The 19,368-nt window shown below is 34.7% G+C and overlaps 1 protein-coding gene across 7 annotated transcripts in view; it reads left to right on the top strand.

Moving 5' to 3' along the window:
- Window positions 1-19,368, top strand: part of LOC150086675 (G protein pathway suppressor 2-like) — a 152,268-nt gene that overhangs the window by 102,253 nt on the left and 30,647 nt on the right. For 6 of the 7 annotated variants that reach the window (XM_090371519.1, XM_090371518.1, XM_090371514.1 and 3 more), the window contains exon 9: window positions 10,451-10,558. In XM_090371519.1, the coding sequence (XP_090227645.1) occupies window positions 10,451-10,558 (108 nt within the window). The remainder of the gene's footprint in view (window positions 1-10,450; window positions 10,559-19,368) is intronic. The other variant, XM_090371516.1, reaches the window with a different exon arrangement.

Below are 19,368 nucleotides of genomic sequence, written 5' to 3'. Positions count from 1 at the left end.
AAAAATAAACCTCCCTAGATCTAACTTGGCTCTTACTTTTTTATTTATCTTTCTTTAAGCCGTTTAGTTTCAGGAATTTCAATCATTATAGGAACTTCTGCTTAGACCTTATCCATGTCTTATATTTTGATATGCATGTCCTTTGTAAGTTTTCTAATGTATATGGAATCATAGTAGTGAGATTTGCACTGTAAATTTTTCCTTGGAATTTTATCTAAATGCTTTTAAATATTAATTTGTGTTTTTCTTGACATGAATGCCCAACATTAGAATGAAATTATTTCCAAAAATCAAATCAGAAATATTTTTTTTTTAAAAATTAAAAAATCAAAAAAATTAATAAAAAAATGTGCTTATTATATGATTTTTAATGCAGTATAGTACCCTCTCTATATATTTACTATTTAATTCAACTTCTTCACTTCTTGGATCCAGAGTCCAGAGAATTTCAGCTTTTTTTAAACCCAAATTAGACAACAATGGCGAAAATATCTTCCTTCCATTTTCAAAACTATTTTCTTTTTTCCATCTATTAAACCTGTGTCTTCTATTTGTTGAAAACACAAGTAAGATATAGCAGCATGTATTGGAAGATTTCAAAACAAATTATGTATTTAATGGATGCATTATTTCAGTTGTATGTGAAGCAATCTTTGAAAACTTAAATTTCATGTATACTACCAGAGCCAACACACATAAAATATAAATCTGTATACACACTTCTAAACAGGTTAAAAGGAAAGATGTGCAGGACACTTCCTAACTTCTATATGGCGCCTCCGTAGCAAGGTGGGCAGGAGCAGAAGTGCACTTGATTAGACCAGGGTTCGAGTCCATGACCACCAAATACGGAGGATGCGGAAAGGTCAGGGAATGACCACCGCATATCCCGGAGCAATATGGCCTTAGTTGCTAATGCTCCTAAAAACCAAAAACAACAACTTCTATATATCTTTACATGTGAGACGCATGTCAAAACTTCACAGACTGGTTCAATAACAGGTCTGTGTTGTACCCTCTAAAGTCTGCCTTTAGATAATATACAGAGTTCAGCATTTCTGTCACTGCTGAAAAAGCCTTATTTTAATCATGTTCGGCACTACTGTGATTCTTTCTGGACTTTATAAATGTCATCTGATTTCTGTCATTTGAGCTGTAAATTCATCTTAGGGAAAGAAGTTGCAAGTCCCAGCACACAGATATACTTTTCAGCAATCCACTGCATACTCAAATCTTCCAGTAAAATTGCACTAGAATGTTCTGTATGATAGGCTTGACATCCAAGCCATGTCATTAATGGTACATTGCTCGTCTTTTTGGATGACTTGTGCACCTTTTCCATATTTTCATCAGTCCACCTCAAAACAAACAACCTATGTTTGATCACTTTAATCTGTAAAACCATTTGAATGTCTGTGTCCTACACATGGTGTTATCACAAAAAGAAAGCTGCTTTAACGATTTTAAAGTTTCTGTTTAGCCGAGTTTAAAGCAAAACTTGATACAGTCCCTTTGCTCCTTGACATCAGTCATTTCAACTCATTACAGAATGCACCAAACACATTATGCATTTAAATAGTGGTTAATACAATAGCACAACATGCTATAATTGCTAAACTTGCTAGACTATTTGATAATGAAGCAATGGTTCCTAATGGTGCAAAGCTGTACTGTACACTGGTTGTGCTCCTAGCCACCAGTCTGGGAAATTTTGGCTTGCGCTTTGTATTATTTAACCATCTGTTAAGGAATTATTTTGGTCCTTTCTCCTTCATATCTATTTCTCTGGACTTTCAGTTTGTTTATCTTGATTGGTTTTCTCCTCACCTACTCTTTTTTCCTCTTCAGTTACCTTTATTATGCTTTCTGTGTTCTCCTTTTTGGGATATTTCTTTCTGCTTAGACTAAATCATGTAGTTTATGTTAAATAACTCTTGTAATACATCTCTTTACTGGCATCTACATTTTAATTTATATTTACAGGCACTTCAATTTATTGTGATCAACTTTCACTTCTATCCATTGTTCAATTCTGTAATTAACAAGCAAAAAAGAGAAAAAAAAAATAGTTACATGCAAAAGCACTTGATTTGAATACAATTTATGTTATATGCTAGTTCATTAAGCTGTCATGGAAAAATTAAGGTCCAGAAAACTGCACCATGCATCTATTGTGCTCCATTGCTTTCTTAATGAAATTTAAGGACATGGATAAGCACTAATTCTTTATTTGCTTTTATTTCCCCATAATTGTTTATTAGTTAAGGTGACAATATTAATACATCAAAATGTGCTTGTCAGCAATACTAACACTAACAGTTTATTAAATAAACTATGTAAAGTAAATAATAAGATGCAATATTTTTCAAAAGTCAAACAATGCTTATGCTAAAGTTTACTTTTGCTATCCATTCTCTTTCACAAATATAAAAACACCTGTGCAATTTACACCTACAGAGGATATTAAATTCCTAACATAAACAATCTCTCTCTCTCTGTCTCTCTCACACGCACACGCACAGGTTTAGTCCCTGTAATTTACATTTCGTGTTCTGGTTATTGGTGAAAAATAAATCTGTCATAATTGTGTACTATATGTAAAAGAAGTTAAAATTATAAGTTTATTTTTTCCATTTGTTAAGGAACTCAAAACTAAAGTAGACAAAGTTTATATAAAGAAAGTAACAACTTTCTCTTTTTCAGCTGCAGTGAGTTGATGATATCCTGTTACAAATATGTGCTAATTCACTAATTCAGTGGAGGAACCATGTTTTCATTTATATTTCACAGCAGAACTCTATAAATGCTTTGTTTCCATAAAATTTAATGAATTTATTATGAAATTTCTGTGTTGAATAGTTTAGTAAGCTTGCTCATTTTCATGCATTTTATTTTTATCATTTATAGTTTATAATGGTGGATAATGAAAACATTTACAAGGAAGACTTCCTTATGTTCATATTTTATACTATGATAAACTAGAAAAATGGAGTATTATTTTTCTTACTTGATGTTTCACTAACCTAAATATTTCACCAACAGTTATCCAGGATAATAGTAAAATTCCATCTGAATGTTATTTGATTAGCTAAAATTCTAATGAGCCACTTCAAAAATGCTTACATAAAATCTGAGTCCTAATTGAAGGGATTTTTTTTTCTTACTTGCGTACTAATGCAGAAGTTAGTATATGTCTTGCTTGTTGTCTGTGGGTGTAAATTCTTCAAAGAGAAACATCTTGGGAGATAGGCTTTTTTCAAGCTTCTAAACTTGTAGAGTTTGTTATACATTAAATTTATAGAAGTCTTGTATTAAATAGAGAACATTGCTAGTCTAAACAAATGTTTTGGTAACATTGTAAATCTTAAATACTGTGTTTTTTTTTCTGAATTTCATATTTGATAAGCCTCTTATCTAATACTGACAATATGAGGCAGAAATATTTTAAATATTACTTAAAAATTATATGTGCAGCTGTTTTAACTAAACAGTAGATTTGCATTTGGTTTCATTAAGAACTGAGAGAAAATTAGCGTCTCACAATTCAAATCTGTTGTGTATTTTCAGTGTCATTTGCATGAAAGGTTCTTTCAATATTTCAGAAAATTGTTGGTGTTTTTTTAATTTACTGATGTGGTGCATCATTAATTAAACCCACTCTTAGTTGGTTTAGAAAGCACAATAACATTATTGAAAATGTTAAACACGTTAATTCTGATATCACATCATTTTGTTTATATTGAATAGTTTAGCTGTGTGAAGCAGCTTCACAGCAAGAAATAAAATTGAAATTTGCTATCTAGCAGCCCAGAAATTCTTTGTGTTTTTTAATTGGATCACAACTAAATTCAACTAAATTGGATCACAACTTAATTTTTAAATAATTTCAGAAAAAAAACCAGCATGAATTTCACTTGACTTGTGCCTTGTTCAAGCAACCTCTGTTCTTCTTTCCTGTCTGGTCTGAGACAGCTTTACTATAAGAAAAATTACTTGAATTAAATAATTAAATACCCAGTATTGGGTATTTTCAAAAAAAGAGAATTTCTGAATTGTGCTGAAAATGAAACTAAATGATATGACATTTCCCTGACAACTAAGTGTCATCTCTCAGTTGCAGAGAACAAAAAAAAAATAAAAATAATAATAATAATTATTATTATTATTATTGTTAACAGCTACAAAACAGCAATCAAACGTGCCTGAGGGTGCAGCTACAAAGCATTATTACACAGCTTCAAAGCAGAAGCTTGGGTATACATTTCCAAAGTAAAGCAAAAAGTAAAAAGAACAGGAAATTGAAGTCTACAGATAAAAGTAAATAAATAAATATAAGACTGATCCGTTCTGTTTAAGTGAACAGGTAGGAGTAAGGTAGAGCACTGGTATTTCTTCACATGCATTACACAGAGTCTTAGAACTTGCAAGAAGAGTCAATTTTAAGATTCAGGTAACGGATGAGGTTAGCAATTTCAGTTGCCTCTTGAAGTGTCCAGGGGTGTCAAATATCTCCAGATTTGCTTTGTTTATTGATCTTGAAGTCCCGTTATAGAAGTTGTAGTATCCATAATTTGTTTTCGCAAAGGATGGTTTTAGCAGTTGATGGTTTCTTAAAGCTCTTGTCGGTGCGTTGAAATTTATTTGTGAGACGAGATGAGGGAAATTCAGAATACCATTTAACAGCTGGTTAAGGAGTAAGTTGGCTTTATCTCTTCTTTCTTACGGCGTTTCAAGTCCAAAGAATACACACCACTCTTGGTAGGATTTCTCATTGTATTCAAGGCCACTTTTAAAGCAAACGTATTGTTTTGCTCTTTTTTGAATATTTTCAATTTCTAATTTTTGGTAAGCTGCATGTGGGGACCAGACCTGTGGGGCAAATTCTAGGGCTGGCCTAACATAGATTTTGTAGAGAAAGATGAAAAGTGCCAACTGATTGAAATCTCGGTTAATTCTTTTCAGGAAACCTAGTTTTTTGTTAGCTGCCTTTACAATGTTTGAAACATAGACATCAAAGGAAAATGATTCTTTAATAAAGATACCTAAATTTTTGGCTGTACTAACTTTTTTGATTGCCTTGTTGATACAATAAGAAAAATTAAGTTTGCTTTTCTTGTGTGCATTAGCAAAGCTCATCAGCTCACTTATTTTCATTGACTACCATTTTGTTCTTCTTCAGCCACTGAATAACTCGTTGAAGAGCTTTGTTTAGGATGATGCAGTCACTGGTACTGCGAATTGCTTTATAGATTTTTATGTCGTCTGCAAATATATTGATTTTGATTTGGTAGTCTCCAAGGGTGCTTGGCAGGTCGTTGATGTAGATAAGAAATAATAGCGGGCCTAAGGATGAACCCTGTTGGACACCAATTTCAGGCTTGAAAGGATATGAGATTTTACCTTTAAATGTCATGGACATTTCTCTACCTTCCAAGTAGTTTGCAATCCAGTTTAGTGTCTGTCCTCTGAGACCATAGCGATGCAGTTTATTGATTAGTCTCTGATGGACTACCTTGTCAAAGGCTTTGCTTAAATCAAGGAAGATGGAGTCGACTTGTTTTCCTTCGTCAAGTGCTTGGGATATATTTGAGACAAACAGAAATCATATCTGTGCAGAAGGAACGACCCTTGATAAATCCGTGAGAGTAATCTGACAAATTAACTTGTTATTATTACTAGCTATATGGTGCAAGAAAGCCTGAGGCTTATGCTGCACCAGCCAAAAAAAAAAAAAAAAAAAATTTCCCCGAGTTATCCTGAGAGAGTGAGAGAGAGAGAGTCAAAAGGGAATCACCAAGGAAGAGAAGAATGATGATATCCAGCTCAGGACCCTGGGTGTGCCAAGCCCATACTCACCAGATGTGAGCCCCTGGGGTTAACTTTCATAAAGTTAAATAGCTGCTTCATTACAATGGATTCAATTACCTTTGAGAGTGTATTTAATTGACAACTGGCCTGTAGTTAGGTGAGGATGAGTGTCCTTTTTTGTAAAGAGGGGTAACAAAGGCCTTTTTCAGTTGAGCTGGATAGATTCCACTCTCAAAGAACAATTTTATTAAGTGAAGTAATGGCTTTACAAGCGTGGTTCCACATTTTTTCCATAAAACAGTAGGGATACTGTCCAGGCCTCGTGTGAGGTCCTTTTTCATACTGTGGATTGTGCTCAACAATTCTGCTTGGTTGATTTCAAATACTGTTAGTGTATCAATGTAGTTGAGAGGAAAATTTTCTTTACCTTCCATCCCGTCATCTGCTGTGTCTGTTTTGTAAATTTCTTCAAAGCTGCTAGCAAGGTAGTCTGCCTCAGACAAAGATGACAAATCATTGGGAATATCTAGCGTGTTTACAGCCACATTTTGATTTTTTGCCTTGAAATAGCTGAATATAGGCTTCATATCTTTTGCCTCAAAGACTCTTCTTTCGACAAAGCCCAAGTATTTGTTGTAGTCCTGTTTTAATGTCATCTTAATCTGTCTTCTTAAGGAAGAATATTTATTGTAAAGGTATGTTTCCTTATTTATCTTAAACCTACTGTGCATTTTTTGTTTTTTTGCCTGTAGGGATTTTAGTTTCTTAGAGAACCAGTGTGAGTAATTTGGATCAGAAGCACTATAGCATGGAACAAGGTTGTTTGTAATTTCATTATAATGATTTGGTAAAAGCAGGCCAGTGCTTCTTGAGGATCATTGATTTTTAATAGTAATTCCCGATTACAGTTTCTAAATACATAATTCATATCAGGCCATTTCACTTTATTGAAATTGATCTTCTGTTTTCATTCTAAATCCATATCTTTAACTGATCTCTTCTTGATGGAAAAAGCCATGGGAACGTGATTTGATTTGAAAAGATTAGTTGGCTTAAAGACCACCAAAGGAAAGTTAGTGAAGACTAAATCCAACTAGTTTTCATTTCTAGTTGGAAATTCACAGATCTGATTCAGATTTAAAGAGATGAAAATTTTTTGAAATCTACCTTTAAGTGTCCAAACATTACTTGGATTGGCATTACATCCATTGTAGGCATGTGGCATATTAAAGTCCCCTAAAACAATTAAATGGTCTATTCCCAGATGTTGATCAAGAATTTGGTTGATAGTGTTCTCAAATTCCATCATAAGATAACTATCTACAGGTGGTGGAAGGTAGACAAGCATAACATAGCAGGTATAAGAGCCACTGCCCAGTTGAAGAGAAATACCTTCGGTGTTAACTAAGACTTTGATTTTTGAAATAGGAATCTCTTTTTGGCAAACAATCATGAGCCCACCACCTCTCTTACCCAGTCTATCCCTACGAATAACAACAAAGCCCAGTGGGACCAATTCACTGTCCTTAACATCCACTAAAAAATGTTTCCACTAAAAAGTAGATGTCATAGTCTTCTTGTAATATAAGGGAATAGTGTCTTTATAGTTGGTATTGTTTAGACATTGCATGTTTTCATGATAACATAGCAAATTATCTTGTAAATTATTCTTATTTTGCCTAACTGGAATCCTATTTTCCTGTGTTTTTTTGATTGTCTGTAGTTGCTATTTATTTTCGTTTTCAATATTCGTAGGTGAGGATGGGTTTATTGATTTTGTTCTTGTACTTACATTCTTGCGAAAAGGCAATATCAATATTCCTTCGGTCGAGTTATTAGTGTCCAGAATTCTTGCTTCATTGTCCTCACTATATGAAACTTTAAAGGATGCGTACTCCTGTGGAAACCTTGCTTTCAGTTTGGTTACCTGAATATTTGACTTACAAAAGCTGTTAATGTATTCTTGTAATTCTCTTTCAGTTGCATCTGGGGTCAACCTTGAGACAAATATAGCCTTCCGCTTTGGAATAATTTTAAGCTTTTTTTTTTTTTGAAGCCCCGATTAGTAGCTGAGAACTCGGATTCAAGTTTTTTTTTACTGCTAGAGTACATTCTTTCAATTTTGTCTGTGTTATCTGCTTCTGCCTTGTCACTGCCATTTGCCATATCCCTTTTTAATAGCTCGGCATAACTATGCTTTGTCTGTGCCTTGACTGTATAGGTTTCTTTTGTGTCGGTGTGTGCATCAATATTTTCTTTATATTTATTTACATTCTCTGAGATTTGAGTCTTGTTTCTGTGAGTTACACTTTCCAATCAACGCCCTTTGGTTTTGCTGGTTTTGCATGTTTCTAAGGTTGAGTGTTCAGCTTGTGTTTCTCTTAATTGAATTGGTCCTTTCTCGTCTCTCTTCTTCCTGTTTTGCACCTATAATAATAATAATCGATTTATATTAACAATTGCTTGATGAAATAAGATTATATTTCTCTGATAGCAAAGCTGTTGTGACTGCTTAGAAGAATGTCGTGGTTTTCAGAATCTTATTAAAAAATCATTTAGTCAAAGAAACCTTTTGCTGATTTTTTTACAGAGACAAACCCAAGAAAAATACTTATTATATATATTTATGTATCTTACTGCTGCAAGCCTTGCTATCTTTGGCAAAATATAAAAAGTTAGACTCAGTTTAATGGAGCTGACAACTCTGCAGTTGAACAGTACCAAAATAATACTCTACAACTCTTAAAATATCCACTGATTGCTTTGGACTGCTTTAGAGAAAATTCACATTGATTTTTGATCTTTTTCCAGGTAATCATTATATAGGTTCTCTTCATAACTTAATCAAATCTTGCTTTCAGCAAAAGAAAGTTTAGATAATTTCCATTACATATTTTGGTGGAGTGCTCACTGGAACCACTAAATATGAGGACTATTCAAAATGTTTCTGGCCCACTACAGAAAGAACAAAGCAATCTGGAAAGGATTAACATTTATTCAGCAAAATACCCCCAATGGATACATAAATGATGCAATGTTCCCTTATCTTTTCTAGACCCTTTATGTAGGCCCACTGTCTCGGTTCTCTAACATTCCTATAAATGAATAACATCATTATTTGAAACAAGTAGTGTTCCAAAGGAATAGGGCAGATGTAACAACAATTCATAACTTAAATCATTGATGTCTCCATAATTATTTTAGCTTTGTGACTGGGAACATTGTTCTTGTATAACTGTTTCATCACCTTGAGAGCTGATGTTGTCCCTTGAGATTCTTCATGATGCCACTACATATCCTGTTGTTGTTTGGTCTCTGGATCAAAGTAATGAATTTGTTTCATCCATGGTCACCATTTAGACAACAAACATGTTTGAATGCTGGGAAAATTTCATAAGTAATGCCTTTTATACAATTCACCCTTTCACTATTTTAGTCTGTATTTAATCTTCTAGTATCCTTTTCACTAAAATATTTTTAATACTCACTTCTTTGTGGACAATATGATGAACTCATTCATAGGATATGTTTTGTATTGTAACCCAATTTGGCATTCTCTCAGAATCAGGTCACAAACTGTTGTTTGTGACCTGATTTGTGCTTGATGCAGTCATAAATCCAGACATGGGTTCCTCTTTGTCGACTCTGCAACCAAATAATAAGTCATGTGATAACTTTACAGCTTTGGTATTCATGTGTTGGACAGTCATCATGTAATATCTCCATTTTCTTCCCAGAGAGCCCTTTCAAAAAAATGTATTTTACTACTGCATAGCTCTCCTCTTTTGTGAAGTTGTTGGTTTTAATGGACATTTTTCTAAATGCAAAATAAAAAAATATTTAAGATATTAATCTAAAAATTGAGCTACACTTGCAATATTTTTAATTTAATATTATTGTGTTTATTTGATTTTCAAATAATTAAAATATATGGTAAGGCATAACCTTTTCAAATACCCCTTGTACTGAACATTGTTAGTCGTGATACTGAACAGTTCCTGACACTTTGTATCAGTGGTGTAATTCTACTTTTAAAAGCATTGCATTCATAGTTTGGCTGTTGCTCTATTATTCTCTGCTAAGACTGTAATTTAGTCTGTGAAACATTTTTATTCTGAGATTCCCTCTGTTAAGTTAAAAAGTTTGAAACAAAAATAAAATGTGATATCTAATAAGTGAACACATTACTTGTGCAGTTTTAGTATTTGCAACAGTAAAGCAGCAGTTAAAACTGTTTTTATGTTTTTTTAATCTCAACCTAAAATCTTTGTCATAATAAGTCCACTTTTTAATAGTTTTGATTCAGTTTCTTAAGATGAATGATCTGGTGGCTAATTGCTATGCTGTTTCTGTCTTATAAACAGTATTGTCCCACATATCACTTTGTCCTACTATTTATAATGTCCTACTATTTATAATGTTTTTGCTTAGATTCTAATTGGAGTTTGGGTTGCTGATACTTTCATTGCAGTCATCTCCACAAGATTAATCTAGTGTCTTGTGGTTGTTTGAGAAGCCTGGCTGTTATTGTAATGCTTAGCTTTTTGCTTTCAGTATTTGGACTCAAAAGTTGTTTTTGTGCGGCCATTTTTAATCAGTGTAAGAGCTGTGTTATTACTAAAATGTTTTATTCACCCTTCAGCAGAAGCCACTGGAGATTCAGTTATTCGGGAACAAAGTAGACACAACTTTCGTGAAAGTTTTAGAAGAAATGTTTTTACAGCAGCAAAGAACAGCATGATTCCAGAAGGTGAGCATCTCTTACATTTGATAGTATAAAACGTGTACTCACCTTACTCTGGACAATTTCATATACCAAGTAATAGCATGTACACCACAGAGTAAAGATAAGTACTAATGCAAATTCATATAAAGACTTACTATGCATTAGTCAGAATATTGTAAAGCAGTGATCTTAAACTTCTGTTGGCTGGCCAAAATTCTGCATATTACTTACTGTCAGCCATTTGGAGATCTAATAACTTAGTTAAGTTCAGTGATCAGGCACATTTTACTACACTTTGTGTACCTGCTTTCTTGCATCACATGCCTCCATTACTACTACTGCCTATGTGTGCTGTAATTTTTAATGTTGATCTGAAGGAAACATAAAATACTAACAATTAAAGGTATAGTAATTCCTCGTTTAATGCACTTTTATAGTAAACATTTTTGTTATTATATGGTTTGTCAAATAAAACAGATTGTGCATCCTTTATTATGCATTTTTGCAGTCAACGGTAAAGTAGAGTCATTTCTTGGGCTTTGTTCGGTGATTTCAGGTCATGTACATACGTGTGTGCATGAGTGAGAAATATTCAGTCTATGCTATTCTCATCTCAGTTCTTTATCACATAATCTTGGTGTGGTGTGCATGTGTGTATATAAATCCTGATTTATACATCTCATCCATTGAAATCATTAGCGATAGAAAACCAACAAGTGATAAGAGTGCTACTTCTAAGAGCCAAGGCAAAGAAAAAAACATTTTTCTGTTCCTCTTTCTTTGGACCCTAAATATCCTCATGGATATTTATGCAAGTATCACTTTTTCTCACATTTAGAATGTTTACCTCTTAAGAGGGCTTGGCCAGAAAATTCAAAAGTGGGCCTATAGTTGATTTGATATGCCATTTAGCCTTTTTGGAATAGAAGTCTTGAAATATGGTGCACTTTATATCATTTTATTTAATTTTGAAAATGACATACTTTATAATTTTATTCTTTATTCTGAAACTATATTGGATAATAAGAACTAATTATATCTTTAGTAACAACAGTCTTGTTATCAAAAAGAAAGATTCTTTTCCAACTACCATGAATAGGGCATGAAGCATGCAACACTGAGCAATGTGAAGCAAGTGAAAACGAAACTGAAACCAAGCTCTGCAGAAAAAAATTACAGGAGCACACACACAAGATACTTTATTCACATATGTGTTACAGTAAAGATTTTTTTTTTCTATACTTTTCTAATTAAAAAATAATGGTACAGCTCAAAAGTGAATGCCACATTAGAGGAATACTAAAGGTTTTCTTTTTTTTTTTATTTATCTACTCTGTCAGGATATCCACTAGAAGGTTAAAAGTTTAAAGAACTACTTTAAATAAGCATGAGAATCATGTTTAAAAATACAGTAAAAGTTGCTAGTGATTAGAAATACTTTTAATATTGAATAAAATACAAGAACTTTAGAAAATCTGTTATATATGTACACTTTTAAACAGTTGCAAACATGTTTTGATGATGCTGAATAAGTCTAGCTTCCTTGCATTGATTTGCCTACTGATTAATACAAATACTGATATTGATTAATTGTTTCTGCAACTGAAGAGAGTGGTTGTGCTATAAATAATAAACAGTACAGATGCTATTTCTTTTGATGAAGAGGAGGATATGATCAAAGATGGCCATATGTGGTGAGCAAGTTGAGTGATATGTCTTGCAGCAAAGTACCAGAAATTAAATAATCCTAAAGCAGTATATAAGCAGTAACTGTAAAACAGAGATTTGTTTCAATATTTAATTTTGCATTGCACATTTATCATTTGCAGATAAATTAGTTGCATGTTTCCAAACATGTGCACAAAAAATTACATTATTGATGCAGTTTAAACCCTAGTTATGGTAAGATCTTTCACTTAGTTCAACTGTTATTGCTGTATAACTTACCTGTATGTAATGTTACTAAATGTGTGGGATATTAAATTCCCATTATAGAGAACTTTCATTAGGCCACACTCAGTGTGTCCTAATGTGTACTCTTAGTGTATATCATTATAAATTCCAACCTGAGACCATTCCACGACCTTTTACATTATATATTGTGGGGAAATTGTGTTTGATAGATTTTTACTTTGAACAGCACTTTTCCAACTGCATCTGCTGTGTTGAGTGAGTAATTACTATAATTTTAATTTGAAATTTCAGTGCTATATTGCCTTGCTATAATAAAGATAAGTAGTATTTTGATTCTGATATCTTCATTATAAATAAATATTCCATATTCAAAATATTTGTTACAGAAACAAATGTATTTATTTGTAAACAATGTACAATTAAACAAGCAAATAAATATTTGCTTTTTGGAGCAGAGTTTCATATTTGAGAGGCGCCTCCGTAGCCAGGTGGGAAGGAGCAGCAGTGCATAGCACACGCTTCTTGATTAGACCGGGGTTCGAGCCCGTCACCACCGCATATCCTGGAGCAATATGGCCTTAGTTGCTAATGCTCCTAAAAACCAAATAACAAACAAACATCATATTTGAGTCCTAATGCTGTTATATATACACAAAAGAAGAAAATAAATTTGATTTTATATTTTTCAATATAATCACTAAGAATCTCTTATGTTTCATCAGCAGTATACATAACCCCAACTTCAGTAATACCAGTGCAAAGAAATAAGCATTGGTTTTGTGTATGTGTAGTGACTGAACCTATAGCATTTGTGTCAGAAGTATCGTGCTAATGAATTGTAACAGGTCCTTTTGCCCTGTGATTCTTAATTATGTTCCTTAGGAGCTGGGCTCAAAGGCAGATCTAAGTCAAAAATATTTACTCGACACAAGGTACTAGAAGATTAGTTCCTTTCTTTGGTGTCAGGCGCCTCTGTAGCCAGGTGGGCAGGAGCAGCAGTGCATAGCACACGCTTCTTGATTAGACCGGGGTTCGAGCACGTGACCACCAAATACGGAGGATGCAGAAAGGTCAGGGAATGACCACCACATATCCCCGGAGCAATATGGCCTTAGTTGCTAATGCTCCTAAAAACCAACTAACAAACAACTTTGTTGTCACATATTTTATGGCTAATTAGTCAGAATGTAGGTTGTGAAGAAATCAAGTATAAAAATATGAGGTGTAATCGAAAAGTTTGGGGACTAAACTAATATTTGGGAAATGATAGTGACTACCAACTGTTTAGATGGATCTCCATAGAAGTAGTCCCCTTGACATTGTATATACCAGTTCTAGTGCATCTGGAAGATGGGCTTCTTTTGTAATTGCTCATATAGATTAATTGGTATGTTAACAGCATATTCCTATGTTGCATTCTTAATAATTTCCTCAATTATTGCAAACCTTTGACCTTTCAAGGAAGCTTTAAGCTTGGAAACAAAAAGAAAAAAATCACAGAGAGCTAAATCAAGTGAGTATGGTAGATGGGTGACCAGAGTGATTGAGCTTTGTGAGAAATTCTTGAATGGAAAGCGCCAAATATGCAGGGGAATTGTTATGGTGCTAGTTTCAATTCCTTGAAGCTTATCTTTCCTGGCCATTTTCTCCAAGCAGCATCTTGAAATCACTATAGAACTGTTTTTTAGCATTCTTGGTTCACTGTTTAACAACGTGGGACAAATTCATGATGAACAATGTACTGTGAATCAAAAATATTTGACAAGTTTAATCCTACATTTGATTAAACTTGTCTTTTTTTTTGGGCCTTAGAGAAGACTGAGTTGTCCATTGAGGGGCCAGACCTTTGTTTCCAGATCATAACTATATGTCCATAATTTTTCACCAGTAATGAGGGAAGAAACAAAGTATGGTCCAGCAGCACATTGACAAAGATTGTGATATGCAAGAATTCTTTGCTCTCTGTGATGATCATTGAGGATGCAAGGCGCAGACTTGGCCGAAATGCATTGCATTTTCAAAACTTGTGTTAAAATTGATTGACATGTCCCATAAGAAATACCAGTTTTGCTAACAAATCTGTTGAATAGTTAAATATCCATCACAAACAAGAACGATTGGATCATTTTGTTTTAAAATTGAGAGGTGGCTGGAACAAAGGTCATCTTCAACAGATAAGCAGCCCTCCTCAAACTTTGTAGACCACTAAAAAGTCTTTGAATGATACATAGCATCTTCTCCAAAAGCTGTTTTTAACATTCTGTAAATTTCTATAGCACTTTTCCCCAATTTGAAAGAAAATTTGATGCAGATTTTCTGTTCAGTAAAATTACTCATTTTAAAATGTGGTAAAATACACAGAATGCTTTCTAGTCAATGAGTGCTGATTAAAACTGGCTAAAGGTAAATGGTGATTCATATATTACTGTGTCTAGCTGAGTCACTAAATATGTGATATGCCACAACTCCCTCATAATCATCATCAGCCATTTTCAATCCACTGCAGGATGAAGGCCTCTCCAGCAACTTTCCAGTTCCTTCTGTTTTGAGCACTGGCCATCCATTTACTACTCACAAATTCATGAATTTCATCTATCCATCTCTGCCTGTCTTCCCGGTTTTCTTCTAGCTACACTTGGATACCATTCTGTTATTTTCTTAGTCCATCTGTCATCATGTCTTCGAGCTATGTGTCCTACCGAAGACCATTTTAGTTCTTTAGTTTTGATAAGAATGTCCTTTACTTGAGTTTGCTGCCTAATCCGTGTGTTTCTCTTCTTATCTAACAGTCTGATTCCCAATATAATTCGTTCCATTCTTCGCTGTGTAGTTCTCAGCTTCTCTTCCATTCTTTTGGTGAGTGCCCAAGTTCCACTTCCATAAGTCATGGTGGGGAGTATACATTGGTTCATTATTTTACGTTTCAGACAAACTGGGATATTGCTCTTCAGTATGTGACTATATTTCCTGAATGCTATCCATCCAAAATTTATTCTTCTCTTGACTTCCAGCCATTTATCATTATTACAGCTAATAACTTGTCCCAGATAAGTATATGACTCCACCTTTTCAATTACTGCTCCTTCAATCATTATATCCCTTTCTGTGGCATACTTGTTCATCATTACTTTTGTTTTAGCCATATTCATCTTTAGTCCAAAATCCTTACTAACTGTGCATAACTGATTAAGATTTTCCTCTAATTCTTTGGGATCGTGGCTTATGACCACAATGTCATCTGCAAATCGTAAATGGTTTAGGTACTCTCCGTTCACATTGACTCCTTTCTGCGACCAGTCTAATCTTCTGAAAGCTTTCTCAAGGGCAGCAGTAAACAGCTTCGGAGATATTGTGTCTCCTTGTCGAACTCCTTTCTCAATTTTAAATTTCCTACTGTCTTTGTCTAGTCTAATAAAGGAGGTAGCACTCTCATATATTTTCTTCAAAATCATAATATATGGGGTATCTATGCCTTGTCTTTCCAGTGCCTGAAACATTGCCTTATGCTGTACGGAGTCAAATGCCTTTTCATAATCCACAAATGCCAGGCATAATGGTGTTTTATATTCATTTGCTTTCTCCATTAGCTTGAAGGTGATCCATAGTTGAGAATCCTGTCCTAAAGCCAGCTTGCTCTTTCGGTTGATTCTCATCAAGTATTCTTTCTAATCTGTTAGTAATGACCCTTGTGAACAACTTGTAGATGTGGGATAACAAGCTAATTGGTCTATAATTTCCAATTTCTGATTTATCTCCTTTCTTATGTAGCAAAACTATGATTGCATTATTCCACTGCTTAGGCGTCACACCTTTTCTAATGCACTTTGTGAAGAGCCTTGCCAGTTTTTGTGTTATGTCTCTTCCTCCCAATTTTAGCAACTCTACAGTAACTTCATCCTTCCCCGGGGCTTTCTGATTCTTCATTTTCTTCAATGCATGCTCTACCTCATCAGGAAGAATATCGGGTATGTCGTACGTGTTGCTACTTTGAAATCCATCTTCCCCACTGCTAGCATCATTCCCCTGCTCCTTGTATAATTCTCTATAGTAGTCTTCTGCTATTTGAATTATGCCTTCTCTGCTGTTTATAAGTACACCATCGCTATTCTTCAGTTTCAGTATCATTTGTCTTTCTGTATTACTGCTCATGGCTGCTGATTTAAATCCTTTGTTTTCTCTTAATGCTTGTTCTACTTTTCTTGTGTTAAATCTTCTTATGTCCTCTGAGTCTCTTTCTAATGGCTTTGCATAACTCAGTATACTCAATTTTCTCCCTGTCAGTGTTTTTCTTGCTCTTCATTTGTCGTCTTCGGTTCATCATGACAAGTGTTTCTTGACCAATTTTTTCTTCTTTGGATTTCTTTTTCCCTATAGGTTTTTTGGGCTTTATAACTTTCAGAAAGTTGTAATATTCCTCGTCGATATCTTGGTCCTGAGCAGTCTGCAGAAGCTCAAACTTGTTCTTAAGTTCCAGTACATACTGCTTTTTCTCCTCTTCTGTTTTCTCAAAGACCTTTGTATTATTTACTCGAGTCAGTTTTTTCCTTTCCTACATCTATATCAAGTGTACACCTTACGATTCTGTGATCACTTCCAACATTTACCTTATTCAGGATGGTAACATCATTCACAATATATCTTCTGTTAGTGAGGATGAAGTCGATTTCATTAGTAGTTAATCCATTTGGACTCTTCCATGTCCACTTTCTGTTCATCCTTTTCTTGAAACTCCACAACTCCCTACAACACTGCAATTTCAAGATACAAAGTTAGTCCCCAAACTTTCTGATCATACCTTATAGGTGCTTAAAGTGATCACCATCACCATGCATGCATGCATGCATCTCAGCATAATGCCAAAAGAGAAACCAGCTTAATCTTCAGCCATCTACATTTATCACAGTTTACCTTCATTGTGCATATCTGTGGCATACACAAGTCCTTTCTAGCAACTCCACATATATAAATCACGTAATTTTGGTCTTGTAAACACATCAGTCATTTTGTATTCTCATAGCTAATCCATCATTGTGGAAACTGTTGGCCAAGCTATGTAAGCATCTGCTAACATGGGGGAAGAGGTCAGAACATTCTGTCATGAATGAATCATATATAAGCACAAGTGGCCAGTGAGACATTATCTAGGACTCTGGATAATGTGTAGATATGTGCTTCAAGTGTAAGGTAGGCTAACAAGTTTATATGGCCCTAAAGATCATATTATAAAGGAAAATTGATGCAAGTAACCAGACTTATTTAAGGCAGATTTACCTAGATGAAATCAGTTACCTGGTTTTATTTAGGTAACTGCCCAACCCTTCCTTAAATTAATGTAAGCTCTAGTTCTACAAGATTAGGGCTAGCTGTTCCAACAGTTGTTGACCGTTTGGCTAAGAGAGAATTTACTTATCCACTCTACAACTGTCCTTCCTTAATTTAAGTACTGTATTTCCCCATGTATAAGACGCACCTTAATTTTGGGGCCCGAAATTTGAAAAAAAATGTATTACATAAAGTTATTGAACTCAAGTTTTATTCATCATAAAATTCATACAACTCATCACTGTCAAAACTCCCATCCATTTGATTGTCCTCATCTGTGTCTGAGATCACTGTCTTCATATATTGCCTCGTCCTCAGTTCCATCGATGGCATTTGAAATACCACACTTCTTAAATGACTTGACAACGATCTCAATCTTGATATTATCCCAGGATCTTTTCACCCAGGTACAAACTTCTACTATAGTTGGTTTCTTCACTCTTCCTGCTGGTGTCAAATTGTCCCCAGAAGACTTCATCCATTGGTTCCATTCGTCTCTCATGTCAGCTTTGAAGGGTTTGTTAATGCTGACATCAAGTGGTTGGAGCTGGAATGTCAAGGTATGACGGCAAGTTTTGTTTTTTGCTCTTCAGCAATCTTCTTTGTATTTTTTACTGTGTGCCCTGAACTGATCAAGCACCAATAGGGCAGGTTTGTGTAAGAGCCCACCTGTTCGCCTGCTCCAAATTTTCTTAAACCACATCTTCATCCCATCCTAATCCATCCAACCCTTGTCATGAACGTGGACAATCACTCCTGGAGGAATGTCTTCTTTTGGCATTGTTTTGCGTTTGAAAATCAGCATAGGAGGCAGCTTGGTTCCGTCAGCACAACAAGCTAGAACAACTGTATAATGGCTCTTTTCATGTCCACTTGTCTTCACAGTTACAGTTTTCACCCCCTTCTTATCAATAGTTCTGTTACTTGGGACATCAAATTGAAGGGGGACTTTGTCCATATTTACAATCTGTCTCAACTTAAACTGATGTTTGAGTTGAGACAGATTGCAAATGTGTCTTCCGACATTGAATGACAAAATGATGAAATTCAAGGACCCTCTGCTCATAGCTTTCAGGCATCTTTTGGGCAAGTCTGGTGCGTATACGCTTGCTTAGTCCATTCTTTTTCATCAGCAATTCTTCTTGCCTCATGCTGAACCATCTTTGTGGACACAGGAATTCCAATTGCCCTTTGCTCCTCAATCCATATCTTCAATTCCCTCTCTAAATCAGGCCATTTAGCTGACTTGCCTCTAATGGCCTTCTTCTGCCGTGGCGTTTTCGGTAGGGTTTCTTCTTCCCGTAACCAATCTCGGATTGTTTTCTCAGTTGGAGGAGAACCAAACTTACATTCAGCAGCACGATTTCCATTCACTTTTGCAAATTGGATCACTCTTAACTTGAATTCAGCACTGTACGAAAATCTTTTCTGAGCCATTTCCGGGCAGAATGTGGCAAAACGTAACCTAATATACCGGTAACAAATGCGAAACAATGAGTGCAAAGACAACAAGCGGGAAATGCAAGTAAAAAAAAAATCTACAACCACTGTATAAGATGCACCCAGTTTTTAGACCCCAAATTTTTCGAAAAAAGGTG

This window comes from Mastigoproctus giganteus, chromosome 4, assembly GCF_048544385.1.
Source record: "Mastigoproctus giganteus isolate SK-2022 chromosome 4, ASM4854438v1, whole genome shotgun sequence".
NCBI classification, from domain to species: Eukaryota; Metazoa; Arthropoda; class Arachnida; order Uropygi; family Thelyphonidae; genus Mastigoproctus; species Mastigoproctus giganteus.
This window is presented reverse-complemented; position numbering and strand designations above follow the sequence as displayed.